The sequence below is a fragment of the Gopherus flavomarginatus genome, chromosome 1 (genome assembly GCF_025201925.1).
Source record: "Gopherus flavomarginatus isolate rGopFla2 chromosome 1, rGopFla2.mat.asm, whole genome shotgun sequence".
NCBI lineage: Eukaryota > Metazoa > Chordata > Testudines > Testudinidae > Gopherus > Gopherus flavomarginatus.
Window position 1 is genome coordinate 155251992 of NC_066617.1, and position 22277 is coordinate 155274268.

At 44.6% G+C, this 22277-nt stretch overlaps 1 protein-coding gene across 1 annotated transcript in view; it reads left to right on the plus strand.

Moving 5' to 3' along the window:
- MAN1A2 (mannosidase alpha class 1A member 2) overlaps positions 1-22277 on the plus strand; it is a 310617-nt gene that overhangs the window by 90591 nt on the left and 197749 nt on the right. The window contains exon 3 of the mRNA XM_050921239.1: positions 6842-6938. Coding sequence (XP_050777196.1) covers positions 6842-6938 — 97 coding nt within the window. The remainder of the gene's footprint in view (positions 1-6841; positions 6939-22277) is intronic.

Consider the following 22277-nt stretch of genomic DNA (forward strand, 5'->3'; position numbering starts at 1 on the left):
TCATGATTCCATGGTCAGGTCAGCTGCTATACTCCTTCGCGGCATTCCTGCTCATCCACAAAGTGCTTCTCAAAGTCTGCAGGGAAAAGGCAGACATCATACTGGTGGCCCCAGCTTGGCCTCGCCAGTGCTGGTACCCCACCCTCATGGACTTATCGGTCCAGTCACCGATATGGCTACCTCTCACCCTGATCTCATTTCACAGAACCACTGTCATGTTCTTCACCCAGACCTTCAGTTTCTCCACTTCATGGCCTGGAGAATCCATGGCTGAACCAGGCAGAATTCACCTGTTCTGACCTGGTGAGACGGGTGATTCTGGAGAGCCGCAAGCCATCTACTAGAGCTACATACAGGGTGAAATGGTAGAGGTTCTCTAGCTGGTGCACCTAAAGGCAGATGCTTCCACTCCAGGCTCCCATCCCTGGTATCTTGGACTAACTTCTTTACCTGAAAGACCAGCCTCTGCATTTGATTCTCTCAAAGTCCATCTCGCGGCCTTCTCGGCGTTTCACCTGGGCGATTCCAAGCTTCTGGTGTTAGTGCACACCATCATTGGTTTGTTTCCTGAAAGGTCTGGAAAAGATACATCACTCGATGAAGCCCTGTATTCTGGCCTGGGATCTCAACCTAGTCATCTCCCGCCTCATGGGCCCTCCCTTTGAGCTGTTAGCATCTTGTTCACTTCTCTACATCTCTTGGAAGGTTACCTTTCTGGTGGCTATCACATCAGCATGACGCATGTCTGAACTATGGGCCCTCACCTCTGAACCTCCGTACACTATCTTTCATAAAGACAAGGTGCAACTTAGACCTCATCTGGCTTTCCTTCCCAAAGTGATGTCTCGTTTCCATGTTAGCCAGGACATCTCCCTGCCAGTCTTCTATCCAAATACAACAGTCCTAGCGAACAACAGCTGCATTTGCTGGATGTCAGGAGTGCATTCGATTTCTATATCGACCATACAAAGCTGTTCCACAAGACAACCCAGTTGTTCATTGCAATAGTGGAGCGGATCTTTCTAGCGAATCTTCTCCTGGATTACAGCATATATCTACGCTTGTTATGACTTGGTGAAGGTTTCTCTGCCTGCCATCACAGCTCACTCCACGAGGGTGCAGGCCTCGTCGACAGCCTTGCTGGCCCATGTACCTCTCCAGGAGATCTGCAGGGCTTCAACGTGGTCTTTAGTGCATACTTTCATGTTGCACTATGCCATTGTCCACCAATCTAAGGATGATGCGGCCTTCGGCAGAGCGGTACTTTGGTAGGCAATACCTTGACTCTGACCCCACCTCGGAGGTAAGGCTTGGAAGTCAGCTAACTGGACTCGATATGAGCAAGCACTCAAAGAAGAGAAAACGGTTACTCACTCTTTTTGTAACTGTTGTTCTTCGGGATGTGTTGCTCATATCTATTCCATTCTCCTCACCTTCCCCTCTGTCGGAGTAGCCGGCAAGAAAGAACTGAAGGGTGGTCAGGCCAGCTGGGTTGTATATAGAGCGCCATACCGGCGCCACTCCAGGGGGCTCCACAGCCGGCCTGATGGATAGCTTCTAGGGAAAAGTTTGATTCTCTCAAAGTTTGATTCTCTCAAAGTTTTTCCACAGCCGTGTACACGATGTGTGCACACACCTAACTGGAATAGATATGAGCAACACATCTCGAAGAACAGCAGTTACAAAAAGGGTGGGTAACCATTTTTTCTTGGTGGAAAAGGTGTTCTCATTGTTCTATTAGCACTTCAATAATAGAATATGGAGTTTCTACACTGATTTTAGTCAAAACAAAACAAGTAATTGCATCTATATGCTGCAAAGAGTACTCCAGATCTTGTTGCTGAAAGGAGTTCATTAGGCTACTGTCTACTGTCTTGAACGAGGACCAGGAAGAAAAAGTTTTCATGGACACCATAACCGTGAGCAAGCAACAGTGTAGGATGGAACTAGAGCTATTTTAAATATATGATCAGATCTACATTTCAAACTGGACAGACATTAATCATTGCAATATGTAGCAATTAGAATGTTGACTAGGGTTTGAAATAAATTACATAGTGTCAGTTCTGACCCATAGTATCAGTCTGTTGGTAACTGTAGTATTTTAAGCTGGGTCTCTAGCTAAACAGCAATAAGTTGAAATTAGCCCCTGTACAGAGAGTACAGGTCATAGGGGCATATTTGGATTTGTTGGCAGCCAGGGCCTTCCTTCCCACTGAGAGATTCATTACTCTTTCAAATCTGGTCAATTCAATTCAAGGAAATAAGGAACTGTTTGTAGCTCATGGGTCATTGTCAGGGTTCCCTCCCCACTCTGAACTCTGGGGTACAGATGTGGGAACCCACATGAAAGACCCTCTAAGCTTATATTCCACCAGCTTAGGTTAAAAACTTCCCCAAGGCACAAATTCCTTTCCTTGTCCTTGGATGGTATTGCTGCCAGCACCAAGGGATTTAAACAAACATTCAGGAAGGGGCCATTTGGAGCCCTATCCCATTCTCCCCCAAAATATCCTCCCAAGCACCTCTTTAAAATCAGGATGGAAGGTAATTTTACAGTGTAATAAAAAGATTTAAAACACAGAGGATTCCCCTCTAGGCTCAACTTCAAAGTTACAAAACAGGAATAAACCTCCCTCTTAGCATAGTTAAAATTCACAAGCTAAAACAAAAGATAATCTAATACATTTCCTTGCTATTACTTACAGTTTTTGTAATTTTAGATTTATTATTTCAGTAGGGGCTGGGTTACCTCCTTGGTCTCTCTCTTTGTCCTGAGAGAGAACAAAAATAAAGAGCATAAACAAAACCTCCCCCCCCCCGATTTGAAAGTATCTTCTTTCCTCATTGATCCTACTGGTCAGATGCCAACTAGGTTAATTGAATTGATCAACCTCTTACAGGTAAGTGATTCTGTACCTCTGGCCAGGAGGGATCTGATGTTACTGCATACATAAAGGTTGTTACTCTTCCCTTTATATTTATGACAGTCATATAACAGCTTGCATATTCATGACCAAACACACAAGATTACACCTCCGCTGCTTTCAGGGCTGGTTCAGGAGGACCTGTTCCTCAACCAGACACAGCTTGGACAAACCGGTTACAGTTCCCTTTCAGATAAAGAACTTCTTGGACTGGTGAAAGGATCAATGCAATGTCTCCACTGGCATCCTTTTCATCTACCCAGTCCTAACAATAACTATGTAACAATAGATTCATGTTAGGATGGGGAGTATACCTCAATACCCTCACAACTCAGGGAAGATGGTCACCTTAGGAAACCAGTCTTCACATCAACCTGTTGGAGCTTCGGGCAGTCAGGTATGCTTGCCTTCAGTTCCTACCCTCATCAACAGCAAATCAGTCAGGGTCATGATGGACAAAATGGCTTGCATGTTATACATCAACAGACAGGGAGGAGCAAGATCCCCCTCCCTGTGCACTGAAGCTATACAGTTATGAAACGGGTGTATAACTTACCAGATTCATATCTCAGCAATTCACTTTCCTTGAGCCTAGAATGTCACGGCTAGAATGTCAGATATGCTCTGCAGGCACTTCTCCCAGGACTACGAGTGGGAGTTGGACTCTCAAATTCTTCATGGGATATTCCAAAGATGGGGTCTTCCTCAGGTGGATCTGTTCAACACATTCAGCAACAAGAGAAGGTCTACATTGCCTCTCTGTGAGAGATGCTTTTCTCCTTCCTTGGATGAAGGGCCAGTTTTACACATTCCCTTCAACTCCACTAATTCTAAGAATGATGATCAAGATCAGACATCACAAGGCCAGGGTTATCCTTGCAGTACTGACCTGGCTGAGGCAAGCTTGGTATTCTTACCTGCTTCACCTATGTGTCAAATTGGCATTTATGCTTCCGACTGTCCCTCATCTTCTCTCCCAGAATGCAGCTTGGGTACTTCATCCCATCCTGGGAGCCCTCAGCCTCCAGACCTGGCTCTAGATCAGTGGTTCTCAAACTTGTATAGAAGTGACCCCTTCACACAGCAAGCCTCTGAGTGTGACCCACCCTTTATACGTTAAAACCGCATTTTTTAATAATAAACACCATTATAAATGCTGGAGGCAAAGTAGGGTTTGGGGGTGGAGTCTTGACAGCTCACAACCCCCGTGTAATAACCTCATGACCCCCTGAGGGGTCACAACCTCCAGTTTTAAGACCCCCTGTTCTAGATGGTTCACAGAATTAGAATCATCCTGTTTGATAGGAGTACAACAAGTATTACTGAACAGTAGATGGGAGTTAACTCAAATTACTTACCTTCAGAAATGGAAAAGGTTCAACCACTGGTGTCACCACTTATGTCTTGGTCCACACCACAAGATCTGATGTGGCGCTTGGTTCTGCTGTACTGTCTTCAGTTTTGGACTTGATTCCAAAGCTGTTTCCTGCCTGTGAGGATACTGCTCAGGAGTCACCTGAAGTGGAGTGTCTACAGCAGAGGCCATATCCAGCCTGACAGCCAATTTAATCCGGCCCTCAAGCTCCCTCTGGGGAGCGGGGTCTGGGGCTTGCCCTGCTCCCACGCTCCAGCTGAGGAGCGAGGTTGGGGTCCGCTCCATGTGCTCGTTCCATAGCTCCTGAAGCAGCAGCATGTCCCCACTCTGACTCCTATGTTTAGAGGCAGCCAGGGGGCTCCACGCACTGCTCCGTCTGCAGGCGCTACCCCTGAAGCTCCCATTGGCCGGGAACTTCAGTCAATGGGAGCTGCAGAGGTGGCACCTGCAGACATGGCAGTGCGCAGATCCGCCTGGCTGCACCTCTGTGTAGGAGCCGGAGGAGGGACATGCCGCTGCTTTGGGGAGTTGCTTGAGGTAAGTGCCGCCCAGAGCCTACACCACTGACCCCCTCCGATGCCCCAACGCCCTACCCCAGCCCTGATCCTCCTCCCACCCTCCAAACCCCTCAGTCCCAGCCCCACCCCAGAGCCTGCATCTCCAGCTGAAGTCCTCACGCCCCCTGCCCCAATCCAGAGCCCCCATCCGCACACTGAACTCCTCATTTCTGGCCCCACCCCAGAGCCTGCATCTCACCCTCCCCTGTGCCCCAACCCTGATCCCCCTCCTGCCATCCAAACCCCTCAGTCCCAGCCTGGAGCATCCTCTTACACCCCAAATCCCTCATTCCCAGCCCCGCACCTCCAGTCAGAACCCTCACCCCCTCCTGTACCCCAGCCCCAATTTCAGGAACATTCATGACCCGCCACACAAAAAGTTTGCCAACCCCTGATCTACAGGGGTGCTACTTGAAGAGGAAGAAAGAGTTACTCACCAGTAGCTGTGGTTCTTTGAGATGTGTGTTCCTGTGGTTACTCCACTACCCACCCTCCTAGGAAAGTAAAGGAAACAGACATACTTGATGCTCAATACAGAGGGGCCCCTATGTGCTACCACAATATAAATAATTAATAAGAGTGTTTAGTGCTATATATTATGGGTGAGATTTTTGAAAATGTCTGTTAAATAATTACTGAGTTACTTAGACACTTTAGAAATTCCCAACTCATATGAGAACAAAGCTTGCTCTTTGTTAAATGGTAGAGCAAGTAATATTTAAAGAAGGAATTACAAACCCACGGAGAGAGGGGGACACAATAAAAAGGATGTGTGTTCCATCTTAAGTAGATAAAACCAATTTTATACATGAGTGCAGAAAACTGAGTTCATTTGTATGTTGCTTCTTGATGCTTTTAAAAGGGGTTGTTAGAGAAATTTACACATTGACTTACTCTTTGTGTTTCCTTATCTTTAAAAAGAGATAGTGTTACTTACCAACTTACTTTATATAAATGTTATGATTATTAATTGGCTGTTGGGCATTTATGTCAGTTGGAATGTGTAAAGTGCTGTATAAATAAAATGCTAAGTATTATTTTTATTATTAAGTCATGGATCTGCTGTTTGCTTGGCACAGTTCATCTACTGTACAGCACTGTGTGTCTATTAGTGCTCTACAAAGAATTACCAGAATGTCTAACACAAATTGTGAACTGTAATGAAATGGCAGGCCTTTTGGAGCTCTTCTCTCTTCACCTTTGGTGTATTATTCATATGTTTTTTAATATATGTATCATGGAGCTAAAGATGGATAAGTCCAACAGTATTAGATCATCTAATCCACTTCCCATGGGTCAATGCAGGGTTGTCCCCTACAGAATATTTTCTAGCCGTGTTTCTCAAGTGTTTTCCTACTGGGAAGCCAACTTTTGGAACCTGTGGCAACCTCCTCTCATTTTGCGTGGCAAACTGGTGTGCTGTAGGCATGGTGTGCCCTACCTTGCCACATAGTAACTTGCTCTGTTGGTAAGCCCTAAATAATTCCTCCTTGCTCTCCTGGAAATGTACACCCTTCCGATATTTGTAGATTGTGGTCGTGTTATTGCTTAGGCAAGTTAGATTTAGGCCAAGATTTTTAAAAATGGATATTGTGCCATATATAGGCACTGAAATCAGCAGCCTGAATTTCAGAAAGACTGAGCACCTAATAGCTCCCACTGAAATTAAATTGACCTAAGTTACTGTTTGTGCTCTCAATAACTCCTGGTTAAAAGAGCACAGTTTTATGTCCTTTGACACTGCTGTAGCATGTACAATGCATCACTCCTCTTTACTGGAGTATTTTAGATACTCTCAAAACTTTTTTAGGTCAAAGACTGTTTGTACTATATACTCTGCCTATTGTAACTGATAGAAATAGAATAACTGTCAATATGCTGTGGTGAGTTTGAGGCATAGAATGTTCAGATAAGCACTAGATTATAAAACTGCATCGTCTGAGTAATCCATATTAACTGAATCAAATATTTCCCTTCCTCAGATGATGAAACATGCCTGGGAAAATTACCGGCAGTATGGATGGGGGCATAATGAACTCAAACCCATTGCCAGGAAAGGACATTCCACCAACATATTTGGTAGGTTATACTTTCTGTTACTTTAGTGCTTCTGTCCTCTCCTTCCTTCTCATAACGCTCTTTTAGAAATTCCATGTGAACTTTCTTAGTATAGTACACTGTACTGTAAATATTATAAAATCCTGTGAATCATTTTAATGACCATTCTTATCCATGTAGAAATTGTTTAATGGGATTTTTTGTGACAAGTGCTTTTAAAACATATTTTATTACTACAGTTATATTGCAGAGTTTGGTTTATGAACAGTATTATTTTGATGTGCATACCAGTTGTAATAATGTGGTAATGATGTTTATGAAGTGCCATATATGTCACTCATTGTGAAATGTATAGAAATACAGCATGCCTTCTCCACATGCTTGAAGTTAAACTCTCAAAATTTAAATGGAAGACACATAGAAAAACTATTCATAAGAAGATCAATTTGTGCAGTAAGTGGGTCTGAAGGAAGAAAATGCCGGAATTTAGGGGCAACTCTAAACTTAGGAGTTGAATGTAAAAAGAGTGGAGCTCAAAGCACAAGAATATGGGTTTTAGCAGGTATGAAGTTTTAAAAAGGCTTGAAGGCTTAGTTCCTGAAAATCTTGGCTAATAGCCATTGATGGACCTATCCTCCATGAATTTATCTAATTATTTTTTTGAACCCAGTTATACTTTTGGCCTTCACAATGTCCCCTGGCAATGAGTTCCACAGGTTGACTATGCATTGTGTGAAGAAGTACTTCCTTATGTTTGTTTTAAACCTGCTGTCTGTTAATTTCATTGGGTAGCCCCTGGTTTTTGTGTCATGTGAAGGGGTAAATAACACTCCCCTATTCACTTTCTCCACAACATTCATGATTTTATAGACTTGTTATATCCCCTTTAGTTGTCTCTTTTCCAAGATGAACAATCCCAGTCTTTTCAATCTCTCCTCCAATAGAAGCTGTTCAATAACCCTAATCATTTTTGTAGCCCTTCTCTGTACCATTTTCCAATTGTAATATACCTTTTTTGAGATGGGATGAGCAGAACTGTAAACAGCATTCAAGGTGTGGGCATACCAGGGATTTATATAGTGGAATTATAAAATGTACCATCTTATTATCGATCCCTTTCCTATTGATTCCTAATATTCTGTTAGCTTTTTTGACTGCTGCTGCACACTGAGTGGATGTTTTCAGAGAACTATCCAGAGTGACTCCAAGGTCTCTTTCTTGACTGGTAATAGCTAATTTAGATTCCATCTTTTTGTATGTTCCTAATCATATTTTTTGTATGTATAGTTGGGATTATGTTTTCCAATGTGCATTACTTTGCATTTATCAATATTGAATTTCATCTGCCTTTTTGTTGTCCAGTCACGCAGTTTTGTGAGATCCATTTGCAACTCTTCACAGTCAGATTTGGACTTAACCAGCTTGACTAGTTTTGTATCGTCTGCATACTTTGCCACCATTACTGTTTATCCCCTTTTCTGGATCATTTATTAATATGTGGAACAGCACTTGTCTCAATAAAGATCCTTGGGGGACCCTGCTATTTACCTTTCTCCACTGTGAAAACTTACCTTTTTTTCCTACTCCTTGTTTCCTGTCCTTTAACCAGTTATTGATCCATGACAGGACCTTCCATCTTTTCCCATGACTGCTTACTTTGCTTAAGAACCTTTGATATGGGACCTTGTCAAAGATTTTCTGAAAGTTCAAGCAGCAAAGAGTCCTGTGGCACCTTATAGGCTAACAGACGTATTGGAGCATGAGCTTTCGTGGGTGACTACCCACTTCGTTGGATGCATGCACCCACGAAAGCTCATGCTCCAATATGTCTGTTAGTCTATAAGGTGCCACAGGACTCTTTGTTGCTTTTACAGATCCAGACGAACACGGCTACCCCTCTGATACCTGAAAGTTCAAGTACACTGTAATCATTGGATCAGCCTTGTCCACATGTTTGTTGACCCTCCCAAAGAACTGTAATGATTCTAATGATTTCCCTTTGCAAAAGCTATGTTGACTCTTCCTCAACAAATTATGTTAATCTAAGTGTCTGATAATTCTGTTCTTTAATATAGTTTCAGTCAGTTTGCTTGGTAGTGAAGTAAGGCATACCAGCCTGTAGTTACTCAAATTACCTCTGGACCCTTTTTTAAAAATCAGTGTTACATTAGCTACCTGTCAGTCATCTAGTACAGAGTCTGATTTAAATGATAGGTTACAGACCACAGTTAGTAGCTGGGCAATTTCACATTTGAATTCCTTTGGAACTCTTGTGTGAATACCATCCGGTCCTGGTGACTTATTACTATTTAATTTATCAATTTGTTCCAAATCCTCCATTATCAACACCTTAGTCTGGGACAGTCACTCAGATTTGTCATCTAAAAAGAATGGCACAGGTGCAGTGATCTCCCTCACAGTCTCTGCAGTAAAACTGATGCAAACAATTCATTCAGCATCTCCACAATGGTCTTGTCTTCTGTGAGTGTTCATTTAGCAGCTCGATGGTCTAGTGGCCTCTCTGAGTGTTTGGCAGGGTCTCTGCTTCTGAGGTACTTAATTTTTTTTATGTTAGTTTTGTGCCAGCAATCTGGTTCCATTTTGGTTTAGTAGATCCCCTTGTTTCTGTATAGGTTCCTCCATTCCCAAAAGGTTCACCAATTCCTAAGAAACCTAAGTCTCTTTTCTCAACACTATCATCTCATCCATGCACTGAAACCCTGCAGTTCTGCCTGTCTATCTGTTCCTGTATGTGGAACTGGAAACATTTCAGAAAATGCTATGGAGGTTCTGGACTTTAATCTCCTTTCTAGCAGCCTAAATTTGGCTTCCATGATTTCTCTCTTATCTTTCTCTTTGGTACCTGCTTGTTCAGTGACCACCGGTCCTCCCCAGCACTGCACTTAAGTCTGTCAAGATGTCTCAAGAGGTCCACAACCTTCTTACCCAGTGGGCACTTCACCATAGAGTTCTCCCAGTCATCACAAACCCAACTATCTATATTTGTAATAATCGAATCCCCCATTACTATTACCTATTTATTCCTAATATCTGGGGTTCTTTCCCCAGGAGGGATGACCTCAGTGCAAGAGCATCATCTGGAAGGAGAGTCCCAAATTTGGACAGGACAGGAGGGTGGCATTTTTGGCTCAAGTTTAGAGAATGTTTATTAAGTGTATCTGGCTCTCATGCTACCTCTCTAAACTGCCTGGCAAAACTCTCCTGTTTGCTACTCTTGTTCTCTTGCTCCTCTGGTCGTTTAGAAGCTGGCTTTTAAAACCCCTGTTCTCCCTGAATTAGCGCCATCCCCTTGTCAAGGAATCTAATTTAAGGGGCTTTCATTAAGTGATCTAATTAATTAAGCAGAACCAGCTGTTGAAATTGAAGATTTTCCCGTCTCTTTGTGGCTACTGTCTCATGAAAAATTAGGAGAGGGTAAAAATCTGTGTGTAATTAAAAAGCATATCATCCCTTTGCATAGCATTGTGCCCTGTGTTGTAGTTCGCTTTAAATTCATTGGTGATTTGTGGAGTGAGCCAAAGAATGGCATCACTGGTTTGCCTGTTAAAGGCAAGTCCTTCCTCTGGATGCCTGAATCTGCCAGAAACCAGGTTACAAATTACACTTAAATGAAGCTGATATGATTAAATCTAGATGGCAAACTAGCTGTTCCTCTAATGTGTGCACTCCCTCTCGCCCCTCCCCCTTCACTTCCCAAGGCATTGTCTATACATTTCCATTTTAGTAGGGAGAGGCAGTGTGGACTTGCACCAATTTACAGAATGGATTTATATAAATCCAAGCAGGGATGCTGTGTTCTCCCTGAAACTGTGGCTAATATTTATTTTGAAAAGGTGTATGACTTCCAGTAATTTTAAATCATAAAGCAGAGTCTGCTAAAAGTGTGAGCTAGGTAGTCAGTGTTTGACTAAGACAAGATATAGTATCTGTTCTTATCAGTTTAATTTATTTTGATGGACATCTGCAACACCTGCTCTGAAGATGGATTCTTCTGTTGCCATTTTTGAGAAAATCGATGCTGCTTTGAAGATACACTCTGCTGCTGCTACTTTGGAAGAAAACCCTCTCTTTGCTTCTGAGACACTCCCAGCTGCGCTCTCAGCAGCTCCTGCTGCTCCTGCATCCTCTACTTCTCAGAAAGCTCAGCGGAAGCCCATCTCGAAGACCACCCTTGCTGGTGATCCGTGTCTTCTGTGAGGCACCAAGGATGAAAACCCCCCTGGGGATATCTGCAAGGAGACCTAGCACCACAAGGATGGCTCTTTGGGACCTCATATCCAGGTGCAACAATTTCTCGCCAGCTCTTCAGGAGAAGGATCCCTGGAGAACCTCTCCCACTGTCCAGGACCAGGATGCTAAGCGCTGCCCTGCTGCTCCTGAGAAGGCTGTAACCAGAGGAGCCCCCTCGATGACCCAGGACCAGGATGCTGATCACTGCCCTGATGGGAAGGCTGCTACCAGAGGAGCCCCCCATGATGACCCAGGACCAGGATACTGATTGCTGCCCCGCTGCTCCAGAGAGGGATGCTCCTGAAGGAACCATCTCCTAATTCCAGGACCCCGAAACTACTTGCACTCCACAGCCCAGGATCTTGATGTCACACGCTATCCTTCCAAGCAAAGAGATATCATGGCCAATGAGTCTAGCACCCCCGCTCCCCCCAGGAGCAACATCACCTCCTCAAGCTTCTCTGCCATACTGAGAGGAATCACCTGGCAAGTCTGCAGGCACAACAGAGGTCTGCCCCACAGTGGGTGAGGCAGGGGAAGACTACTGCATCTACCTCCAGTACCCAATCCCTACGGGCCTCCTCCTCTGCCCCTTCTGCTTCCTCTTCCATGGAAGGCCCACAACAAACAGATCGCCTTCTGGTGTAGCCACTGCAATCTGCCCTTCAAGACTCAAAAGAAATGTAAGTACTATCAAACCACATGCAAAGGACCCTTCACGACCACGAAGGTCAATCCCACTGACACCCTGTGGGTTCCAACCCTGACCCCCACCAACGCTCTGGATTCAGCACCCCAGCCAGCCTCCCCAGAGCCACAGCATGTAAGGGGGGACCAACTGCCAACTGAGGGAAGTGCGACCCCCGCCTTGAGGGCTGAACAACAAGATGATGCCACCAAAAGAACCAGCCCCGTCTCCAGAATCCCCACGCTGGATCCTGCCATGAGGGAGATCACCATTATGTCGCAAGTCAGCAACCTCACCAGATGTCTCAGTGGCCTCACAGAAACCATCTGGCACAACACGGATACAAGACGGGGGAGCTCTCCCCAACATGTAACCTCATACCACCCTGTTGTAGGAGCAACTAGCATCGCCCCCTAGGCCGCCCAGCAACATCCAGCCAAAGGAGGAACCTCCCACAGCCCCTAGATCCCACGGCCGGACCCCACCCCTTGGAGACCCAACACCTCCTCCAAAGTTGCCCAGCAAGACTCCAACTGCCAAGAATCCCATGCCCCACAGAGGACCCCCCAGCCACATACCCCCTGCAGGAGAACCAGAACCATCCCTAGCTCTTCCAGACACAACCGCGCCCCCCCCACAAAGTCCAGCACCGGTGCTTCCAGAACCCTACTCTCTCCTGGAAGATCCAGCGCAGCCTCGGAGACACCGAGAGCTGCCCCCCGCACCACACCAGGACCCCCTAACCCCCAAGTTCCACCTGAATACCACTCTCCAGTCTGAGGAACAACAAGGCCGTCCACGCAGCACCTGAACCTGTGGAGACAACGCAGCAGGAGGAGCAATGGCCATGAGCGAGGGTTGCCATACCGTGGCAATCCGCCTGGACGGAGGAGCTGGCAAAGGCTGACAACTTCGAGAACTTCGAAACCCTGATGGACAAACTAACTGCAGAACTGTCTGTGGAAATCACAGCCAGAAGGAGGGAACCCCAGGAGGTCGCATGGACCACTTGCAGATTCCCGCGCCAAGCCATAATGACACTGCCAGAGAAGGCAGGAGAGGGGATGCCGGCTACCACTACGATCTGTCAGCTGAATCCCTTATTCAGAAACTATGCAGGACGAACTGCTCGAAAGCTATGAGGGAGATCCTTAACGGGACCTTCTTCTACTGTGCCATCTAGCCCGAGAGGCTCTACTCCTACTTCAAGGACCCTAACCCTAACTGACGTGTGATGCCCAGAGTGCCTTCTCCTGCTACCCCAGATCAACCTCACGGAGGATCTGGAGTGAGATTTTTCCCTGCAGGAAGTTCTGGCGAGGCTGATGAGGACCAAAAACACTGCCCCTGGAAAAGATGGCATCCGCTACCACCTGCTGAAGAAGTGAGACCCCAGCTGCTTGTTGCTTGCTGCCATCTTCAACAAATGCCAGAAACCTTCATCCAGATCCTCCGAGACCTCTGCGAGGACTGCACCACCACCATCTGCGCCATGGATGGAGAGACGGACGCCATCCCTATCCGCTGCGATGTGAAACAAGGCTGCCCTCTCAGCCCCATCATCCTCAACCTGGCCATGGAACCGCTCATCCGAGCCATCTCCAGCATCCCGACCAGCTTCAACCTGCACGGCAAGAAAATCAGCATTCTGGCCTATTCAGACAACCTGGCCCTGGTTGCTGACAGCTCAGAAAGCCTCCAGCAAATGCTTGATGTCACCTGCCGAGCCGCCAAATGGATGAGCCTCCACTTCAACCAAAAGTGCACCTCCCTCCACATTAGTGGCAGTGCCAGGGCTCTGGTCTGGGCGTCATTTTCCTGATCCAGGGCAAGCTCATGGCCTTCCTTGAGGAGGGAGAGGTATGCCAACACCTGGGCATGCCCACAGGAGTCTGCATCCGATGGCCCCCTGAAGACACTATCGCAGAGATCCTGCAAGATGCGGCCCAAATTGACTCCTCCCTGCTCGCCCCCGGCAAATATTCAACGCCCTCAATACCTTCCTGATCTCTTGCATCTCCTTTGTCCTCAGAGGATCAGCCGTAGCCAAGGTGCCCCTGAACGAGGCCGATAGCACCATCAGGCGGCTGGTGAGGAAATGGCTCCACCTTCCCCAGAAGGCCAGCACTGACATCATCTACATTTCCCGCATGCAGGGCAGCGCCAACCTTGGATGGGTGACCTGTGCAACATGGTGATGATGACCCACACCTTCCGCCTCCTGATGTGCCCAGACCTGATGGTGTGGAGCATTGAGCAGGAAGCCGTACAGGACGTGGTCAGGAAATGCATCGCCATGGCTCCCTCCAAGCAGGACGTTGCCACTTACCTCAGCGGCTCCCTGGAGGCTGAGTTCGGGAGATGGAGGGGGACCTGTTCTCTCTCTCTCTGGTCCCGCACCTGCAATGCCTTGAAACGCCTAGAAAAGAGGATCGGCTGCCCCTGGAAGTGGTGCGAGGAGGGCTGGGAGCTGGGAATACAGGTGCTGTGCATAAAGATCACACCATCATCACCCCAACCACCAGAACGATGCTGGAAAAGATCCTGAAAGGAAAGGACCCTGACCCATCTGCTGCCACTATGCCGAGAACCTCAAGCGGAAGCTGGACCAGGGCAGGGTGTTCAAGGTGTCCAGCAAGTGGGATGCAGCAACCACTTCCTCCCCAAGGACAGCTTCACCAGGTTCGCCGACTTGTGTTTCACGCACCGGGCCCAGCTCAACTGCGTTCCCCTCAACGGAGCCATCTGCCACGGCAACCGGGACAAGCGCTGCAGGAAATGCGGCTACGCCAATGAGACCCTGCCCCACGTCCAGTGTGGATGCAAACAGCACTCTGGACCCTAGCGGCACCGCCACAACACCATCCAGAACAGGCTGCTGAAAGTCATCCCACCGTCCCTGGGGAAGACCACCGTTGACTCCGCCATCCCCGAGACAGCCGACTGCGGCCCGACATTGTCGTGACGGATGCAGAAAAGAAGAAGGTCCTCATGATAGATGTCATGGTGCCATTTGAAAACAGGTCAACAGCCTTCCACGAGGCCCGAGCACGGAAGGTGTTGATGTACACCCCGCTAGCCAACACCCTGAGAGTCCAGGTCTATAAGGTCCAGATACACACCCTGATCGTGGGAGCGCTGGGCTCGTGGGACCCCCAGAACGAGCCAGTACTGAGACCGTGCGGAGTTGGTTGATGCTACACCTGGCTCATGAGACAGCTCATGGTGTCCAACACCATTAGGTGATCCAGACACATCTATATGGAACACATCACAGGACACTGTCAATACTATGTTGAGTAATAGAGACTACCAATCAGGGAAATAACCCACTTCCTTTCCTGACAAACTAAGGGACGCACCCAACCCATGTACTTATTCGCTACACTGATACTGACTTGGACTCTTAATACGTTCCATGGGTGACGTACCCGAGTCCACTGATGCTTTAAAAACTCCCACACCCCAATCTGGGTCTGTGCTGATTATGTGATGTGTATGTATCTCGTGATCCTTGTAAGCGATACCTGTAATCCCTCATAACTCAAGCCTAGATGTACAGGACCTTCCCTCTTAACTTGTGTATATTTAATTTTAAACAATAGCTTTAATAAAAAAAATCTGTTTTTATCAGTTTAATATCTGAAAGAAAGCAATTGTGCAATAGTGCTTTTATGGATAAAGCAGAGTTTAAAAAAGGAGCAAAGGGTTGGTACTTCTTGGACCTTTTAAGAGAGATATGCATATAGTATATTAAAAAATAAGTAAGGCTTTTTTATGATCTAGGCTTGTGGCTTTTTTAATAGTGGTGAGTAAAAAAAAATCCAGTCCAAATTGGTAGAGCTGTGAAGATACTGACTTGCTGCTATTTCCTATTTGTTGGTTGATGTAGTGTTGAAAATCTGTGAAAATTCTTTAGCCATAAAATTATTGAGCTTCGTCAAAATATGGTTTGACAGGTGTGTTGATAAGAGCATATCTTGGGCCCAGCTAGGGATAAGATGTTAACGAAACTCTCTTTCATTATTGCAGTGTTTAAAAATGAAAGGCATTTTTAGGTTCCATGTCACCTTGTCACTGATCACTTCCATTATAACAACCGCCACTGATATGTAAAGTATTAAGTTAAGTTTCCATTTTAACAATATCCTTTGTTCACTTTCCTTTTAGCTGTCTAGAGGCCTGTATAGGGAGAAACCCTTGTGTGACAGTTTTTAGTTGGTATTAAAGGTAGTATTGTCCTTTTTGGGAGAAAAGAATAAAAGGTTTAAAAAGGTTAAAAAGGTCCTTAGCTGTTGTTATTGCTATTGTGGTTAGAGTTAATTGTTTTTCCTTTAAGACAAAACAAGACAAACACATACAAAGGACAGAGAAAGAAATAGCAAAGGTAGAAAACTTAGTTTCTCTGGTTTTGATTTTCACTTGCAGCCTCATTGGTGGAGAAACACAGGTCCAGCACTTGGTCTCATCAGCCAGTCTAAGAATTGGCAAACTTTTATCAGTGTTGGGTAATTATATGTTCCTTTTAGCTGTCTCTCTGGTCAACAGGGTACCAGCACTGTTGAAAAGATGGAGTAACTTTGGCTGCTAAGTCAGAAAGATGAGAGATAGGTAAGAAAAGTAAGGTTGGGAAGGAAAATGACATATGAGGGAGAAGGTGTCACAACAGGAATCTAAGGGCTTGTCTGCACTTAAAAGGGAATAGTGGTGCAGCTGTGTCGATGCAGCTGCACTGCTGTAGCGCTTTAGTGAGGATACTACCTATGCTGACAGGATGGCTTCTCCAGTCAGTGCTGTTTAGACTGGGAGTTAGGTTGGTAGACCTGTGTTTCTCAGTGGGGTGGATTTTCCACACCCTTGATTGCCATAGTTATACTGACATAAGTTGCTAGTGTAGACCAACCTTAAGGTTCACATCCCAAGTAGAGTTTAGGATTTAGCTAAAGTCAGGGGAGGTGGTGATGTCATCTGGTTCCCCCTCTCTGGCCCACTTTGCTTCAGGATATCTTTCAGGATCAGAACAATGAAGGCCCAGCAGTGTCTTGATGGATTCTGTGGTCCCAGGAGACTGAGGGTGGCAGCCATGAATTGCTAAAACTTGCTCCTAACAGTCCATTCATCCCCCTCCATTTAGTTGACCCCCACATAAACAGTGTCCAAGAAGAGGTGGCAGCCTCACAATTAAAATGAACCAATCCGGCCACTTTTCAGTGATTTTTGCTATAAACATTTCTAGTAACTTTCAGCTCATTGTTATAATAGCACATGACTTTAGCTGGAGCTTTGAAGCCATATCCAATTTCTTTTAATTTAAATAATCTAGTTTGTACTGGTTTATTTGTCTCTCACTTTTGTTTTTATAGACAATTTTATGTAACAGGCTGTGCTGAGTGTGACTTTGTTACCTTGGTCAGCATAGACTACAGTCTTCTGCACAACATGAAGCACTGTGAATAAAATAATTGATATGCACACGTATATTGTTTGGTATTTCCTGAAATTAAAGAGCCCTGACAATTCTAAAATCTTATCACTTTGTCTTCTGATTTTTCAGTTTTGTGCATACTTAAGAATGAAATGAATTGCTGAGAGTAGGTCAGAGAGTGCTGTTAGGTTTGAGTGTCATAATATATCAGTTACACAGTGTTTTAATAAAGGAAAATTAATTTGTCTGCAGAAGTGATGCACTTTAATGATACAGAATGTTGTGACATTAAAAACATAACAGTGCGTAACCATCCTGCTATGCAGTTCCAAACTCTGCTTGTGCACAGTATTTGGCAAGGGATATGTTGTGTTAAGAAAATCTGGTCTGATAGATATCTCTTTCTTGTAGATTTAGAAAATGTGATAAAGATCTTTCCTAATGGATGATGCTCTTTTTTCAGCTGGTGCAGATATATTGGACTAACAAGTAAGATATCAAATGAAGGAGGTCAGGTCTCAAATTGGGTTGGCTTGGTGAGCCAATGCTTTTGGCTTGGCAAACCATCATTTTGTTTTTGTTTTTGTTTCTGGACCTGTTTCACTGTCTAGCTGCTATTCAGCTGCGTGTGTGTGAGTGTGAGAGTGAGAGAGATCAGGCAGCTACATTGAGCCAACTGCTTGCTGCTGCCTTAAAATGTGGGAACTGGCTCTGGCTGCTGCCACATATCAGTGTTTGTTGCTAGGCAACACAGAGCTAACATTTCATTCTGCTTATCTGCCTGAGAGCAGTCATAGAGAGGAGGAGCAACAGCAGGCTGGGCCCCACAAAGCAGGGGTGGGAGTGGGGAGCAAACACACCTTGAAAACTCTGAGGGTGTCAGATCACTCTGAGGATAAGCTGAGCCCAGTAGAACGGTCTCTCATTTTTATGTCTGTTTCATATAAATTTTTGTTGTGGATGGAGCTTGGATTAAACAATGCTGTTTCCAGAGTTGGTGCATTACATGTATATAATAAAAGAAATTAACTATATGTACAAGTGTAAAATTATTGGAGAAAAATGTACCATAGTCATCTCGATTATTCTATTCACCTATCATTGTGCTGATATTAGAAATAAAATCATTTTAGTTCTCTTAACAGATCAGAACTATGTAAGCTGGTGCAGTATCACTCAGCTGAATAACTATGCAATACTTCTCGGTTATAATATTTCTCCATTTCTACCTTAATTGCAAAACTTTTTCCTGGTTTTTACTATCCTCAACTACACAGCAAAAGCTGATATGTCAAGTATGAACTATAAAATATGTAGAAATCACTGTTGAAGAGACGCCAACCAATATAAGTAGGTAAATTGGAAGATAGAAGGATCGCTGACATACTGTTGAGTGTGACTTTGTCTTCACTGATTTAAAAAAAAAAAGTGTTTGTTTTTTTTACTCAGCAGTAACTAACACAATTTGTGTTCCCTTTGTTAAAATAGTGGAGGTGAGGAACTGTAATTTTACTTTGAGATAAACTAGGTGAGGTCAGCCATAAATGGGGCTATATTGCTGACCTCACTAGCCTACCTTGTGGTAAAAACTACAGGTGTCTTGTCTTGGATTTTACAGTGAGATAACTGGTGTGTTAGTTACTTTACCTCCTTCCCCCAACACACCCTTTTTTGTCAGTGAAGACACAGTCTCTGTGTGTGCATGCATAGGGTAAGTAGGGGAAGGGAAGGAGTGGTTGAGGCAGTGATTTGCCATTAAGCTTTACTGAAGGCAACAAGTGTAAAATATCTGCATGTGCAACATTTTCCTCTGTGAAATACATAATGGGAGAAATCCATTGAGAGAGATTTTTGATCACCAGTGATTTCCACAGGATTAATATTTTAAATTAACTGCACGCTATTTTTCTTCAGTAACATAATTTTTGATGTCCTAATCTGAGTGTAACACGTATGCCTTCTGCTACCCTACGGGACAAATAATGTCATGTTTTAGAAATATACAGGAAAACCAAGGTTTGCCTCACAGCAGTAGTGATGCTCTTTGATCAGAGCATAAATTGGTTTTCAATGACTCCAGCTGAGTGCAGGAGGGTTAGGATATGGGATGCAGCTTTTTCTTTTTCATTTTAACTGCTGTAATACAGCTTTCATAAGGGGAAACTACTGTAGTTACAGTCGAAGAATGATTGAAATCTTTGCATTTCCTCAAATTGTAATAAGCATTACAGCACGGTAAGTAAAGGTTAACATGCATAGTTCCTACTTCATCTGTTCCATTTTATAAGCAGTCCATTGTCCCATCTTACATTAATAGATTCAAAGATTCCGAGGCCAGAATGGACTGTTGTGATCATCTAGTCTGAATTCCAATATGATAGGCTATAGAAGTTCCCCAGAATAATTACTAGAGCAGATCTTTTAGACAAACATCCAGTCTTGATTTGGAAATGGTTAGAGAATCCACCATAATCCTTGATAAATTGTTCCAGCGGTTAATTACTCTCATTGTTAACATTTAAACCTTATTTTTACCCATTGGATCATGTAAGTAGAAGAGTGACGGACATCATCAATTCAGTTGATTAAATGTGTCCTCTCTACACACATGCACATCATACATCATTTGAAAGCTTATTATGTCTACTTCAAGGTGAGGTATGATGTGGAGTTGTTAAGTTGTGCCATTCCTATAGAAATGGGAATAAACAATGACACCACGAACATGTTAAAATGACTAGTTTGAAATATTTGCATTGGTTTCTTTTAATGACTCTATATATTATTTCAAGACACAAATTTGGATTTCTTTGTGACCTGCAAGCCTTAAAAGAACAATCTAAATGGTAAAACAAAATCTAATAATGAAAATTTACAGGTATCATTGATGTGTAATAGCACTGTTGATATTTTTTGTCATCAACTTGTTCATCATTTTGATTTCTGTTGAGAATTTGTGGGTTATCCTAATCTTCATTTCCTTGTCATGTACACAGTTCTGTGCAAGAGAGTTCGGACTAGAGACATAGTTGATTGTGCAGCCAACCTACTGATACAGACGCAAATAAGGTCTTGAGGAAGCTCAGATGCTAGTGGGCCCTTGAAGAATATAGGAAGTAGTTAATTATCCACTTTTCCCTGTCCATGTTGTAATCGTGATCCAATGGCTGGTTTACTTATATGTAAAGACACTGAAATCTTTGTTGGCCAAGATGTTCTTTTGACATGCTTCAGAACTGACCTCACATGGTGGGAGTTTGACCAGTGACTTGTCCTTTTTGATGGCTAGATTAAGGTGCAAGCAATTCAGCTGTTTGTTGGTCTCCTCCTCTTTCTTGCTCTGATCATACCCCACTTGTACTATCTTCCTTTCTGCAGCAATTGCAGCTTGTCCATCACTCTTTCTTAATTTGTCAGGACCACTGATGCATAACCTCTGCTATCATGATGAGGCACTTGTCCCGGTTATGCACTTCTGGCCTCCCTCCAGTGGTACAACAGACAAGCCAAGACCTACCTTTTAAAGAGCAACCACTCTTCTCAGAAAAGAGGGAGGAAGCTCTGCATAGTCTCAAATACTCTAGAGCAGCCCTGAAATCCCTGGGCATTTACATCCCAGCAGGGAAGTGGAAAGCATTCCATCCTCACCTATCCCAGTGTTTTGAGGGTTTTGCCCGTTGAGCCCAAGACCTGTCAAGGAGCGGGAGGAGAGGTTACAAAAAACACCCACCCACATCTCCTGCTTTGGCAGTTGCCTTTTCATCAAGACAGGCTGCATCTTCCAAGAGCTCATTTTGATGAGCAAGCAGAGAGCAGACTCCCAGTTCTAAGAGTTCCATTTGTTTCTTTGCCAATTTTTGGAGACCACCCTGTCCCCCTTGCATTATGCTTTGGGCCCACATCACAATAGATTGGTGGGTTCTAACCACGGTGGAAGTGGGGTATACACTCCAATTTATTTCTACCACCCCCTTAGCTCCCCTGTATCCTCCTTCCTTGTTTGTTTTCAGGGACCCCTCTCATGAGAAAGTGTTACTGCAAGAAATACAGTCGGTACTCCTTGTGGGAGCTATACAGGAGATCCATCCTTTGTTCAGGGGAAAGGGTTTTACTCCTGATACTTCCTGATACTGAAAGCAAACCAAGGTCTCAGGTCTATTTTAGATCTAAGACAGTTAAACAAGTTCCCGAAAAAATGGAAATTTCGGATGATCACTCTACTTCCATTATTCCTTCCCTGGAGCTGGGGGGACTGGCATGCTGCTCTCATTTAAAGTATGCCTGCTTTCATGTGACAATTCATCATAGCTACAGAAAATTTCTGAGATTTACTGCAACATTTGCCATTAACTGTTCACAGTACTCTGCTTTGGTCTGATGTCTGCTCCATGTGTTTTTACAAAGTGCATGGCTGTGGTAGTGCCTTTAGTCCGGAGGACAAGCATCCAGGGATTCCCTTACCTGGACACCTGGCTGATAAGAGATCAATCCCCAGGTCACAGAGGTGTTCAGCACAGGCAAAATCTGATCCACTTTAGATGCACTCTGATTGCTGATCGACTCAGACAAATCAGTCCTGTCTCTGGTGCAGAAAATACAATTGGAATGATCCTGGTGTTAACAATGGCTAGGGCCTTACTACTGCAAGCAAGGTTTCATGCAAATTCTGGACTCATAGGCTTATCCTCTCGCCATGGTGAGAAATTGCTGGGCTGCATGGCATCATGCACTTATGTGGTCCAGTACATCAGAATGCATCTCAGACTCCTTCACGGCTGCTTGGCAGAGGTGGATTCTCCAAAAAGGTGCCATGTTAGTTAGACATGTTAGTGTGTGTACCAAGTCACATCTTATCCTTCCTAGATTGGTGGACAGACCCAGTGTCTGCAAGAAAGTTCTTTTCATCTGTCCTCAACAAACTCTTGCCTTAGTCATGGATGCCTTGGACCTGGTTTGAGGGACTCACCTAGAAGCCCTGCAGATGCAAGGTCTCTGG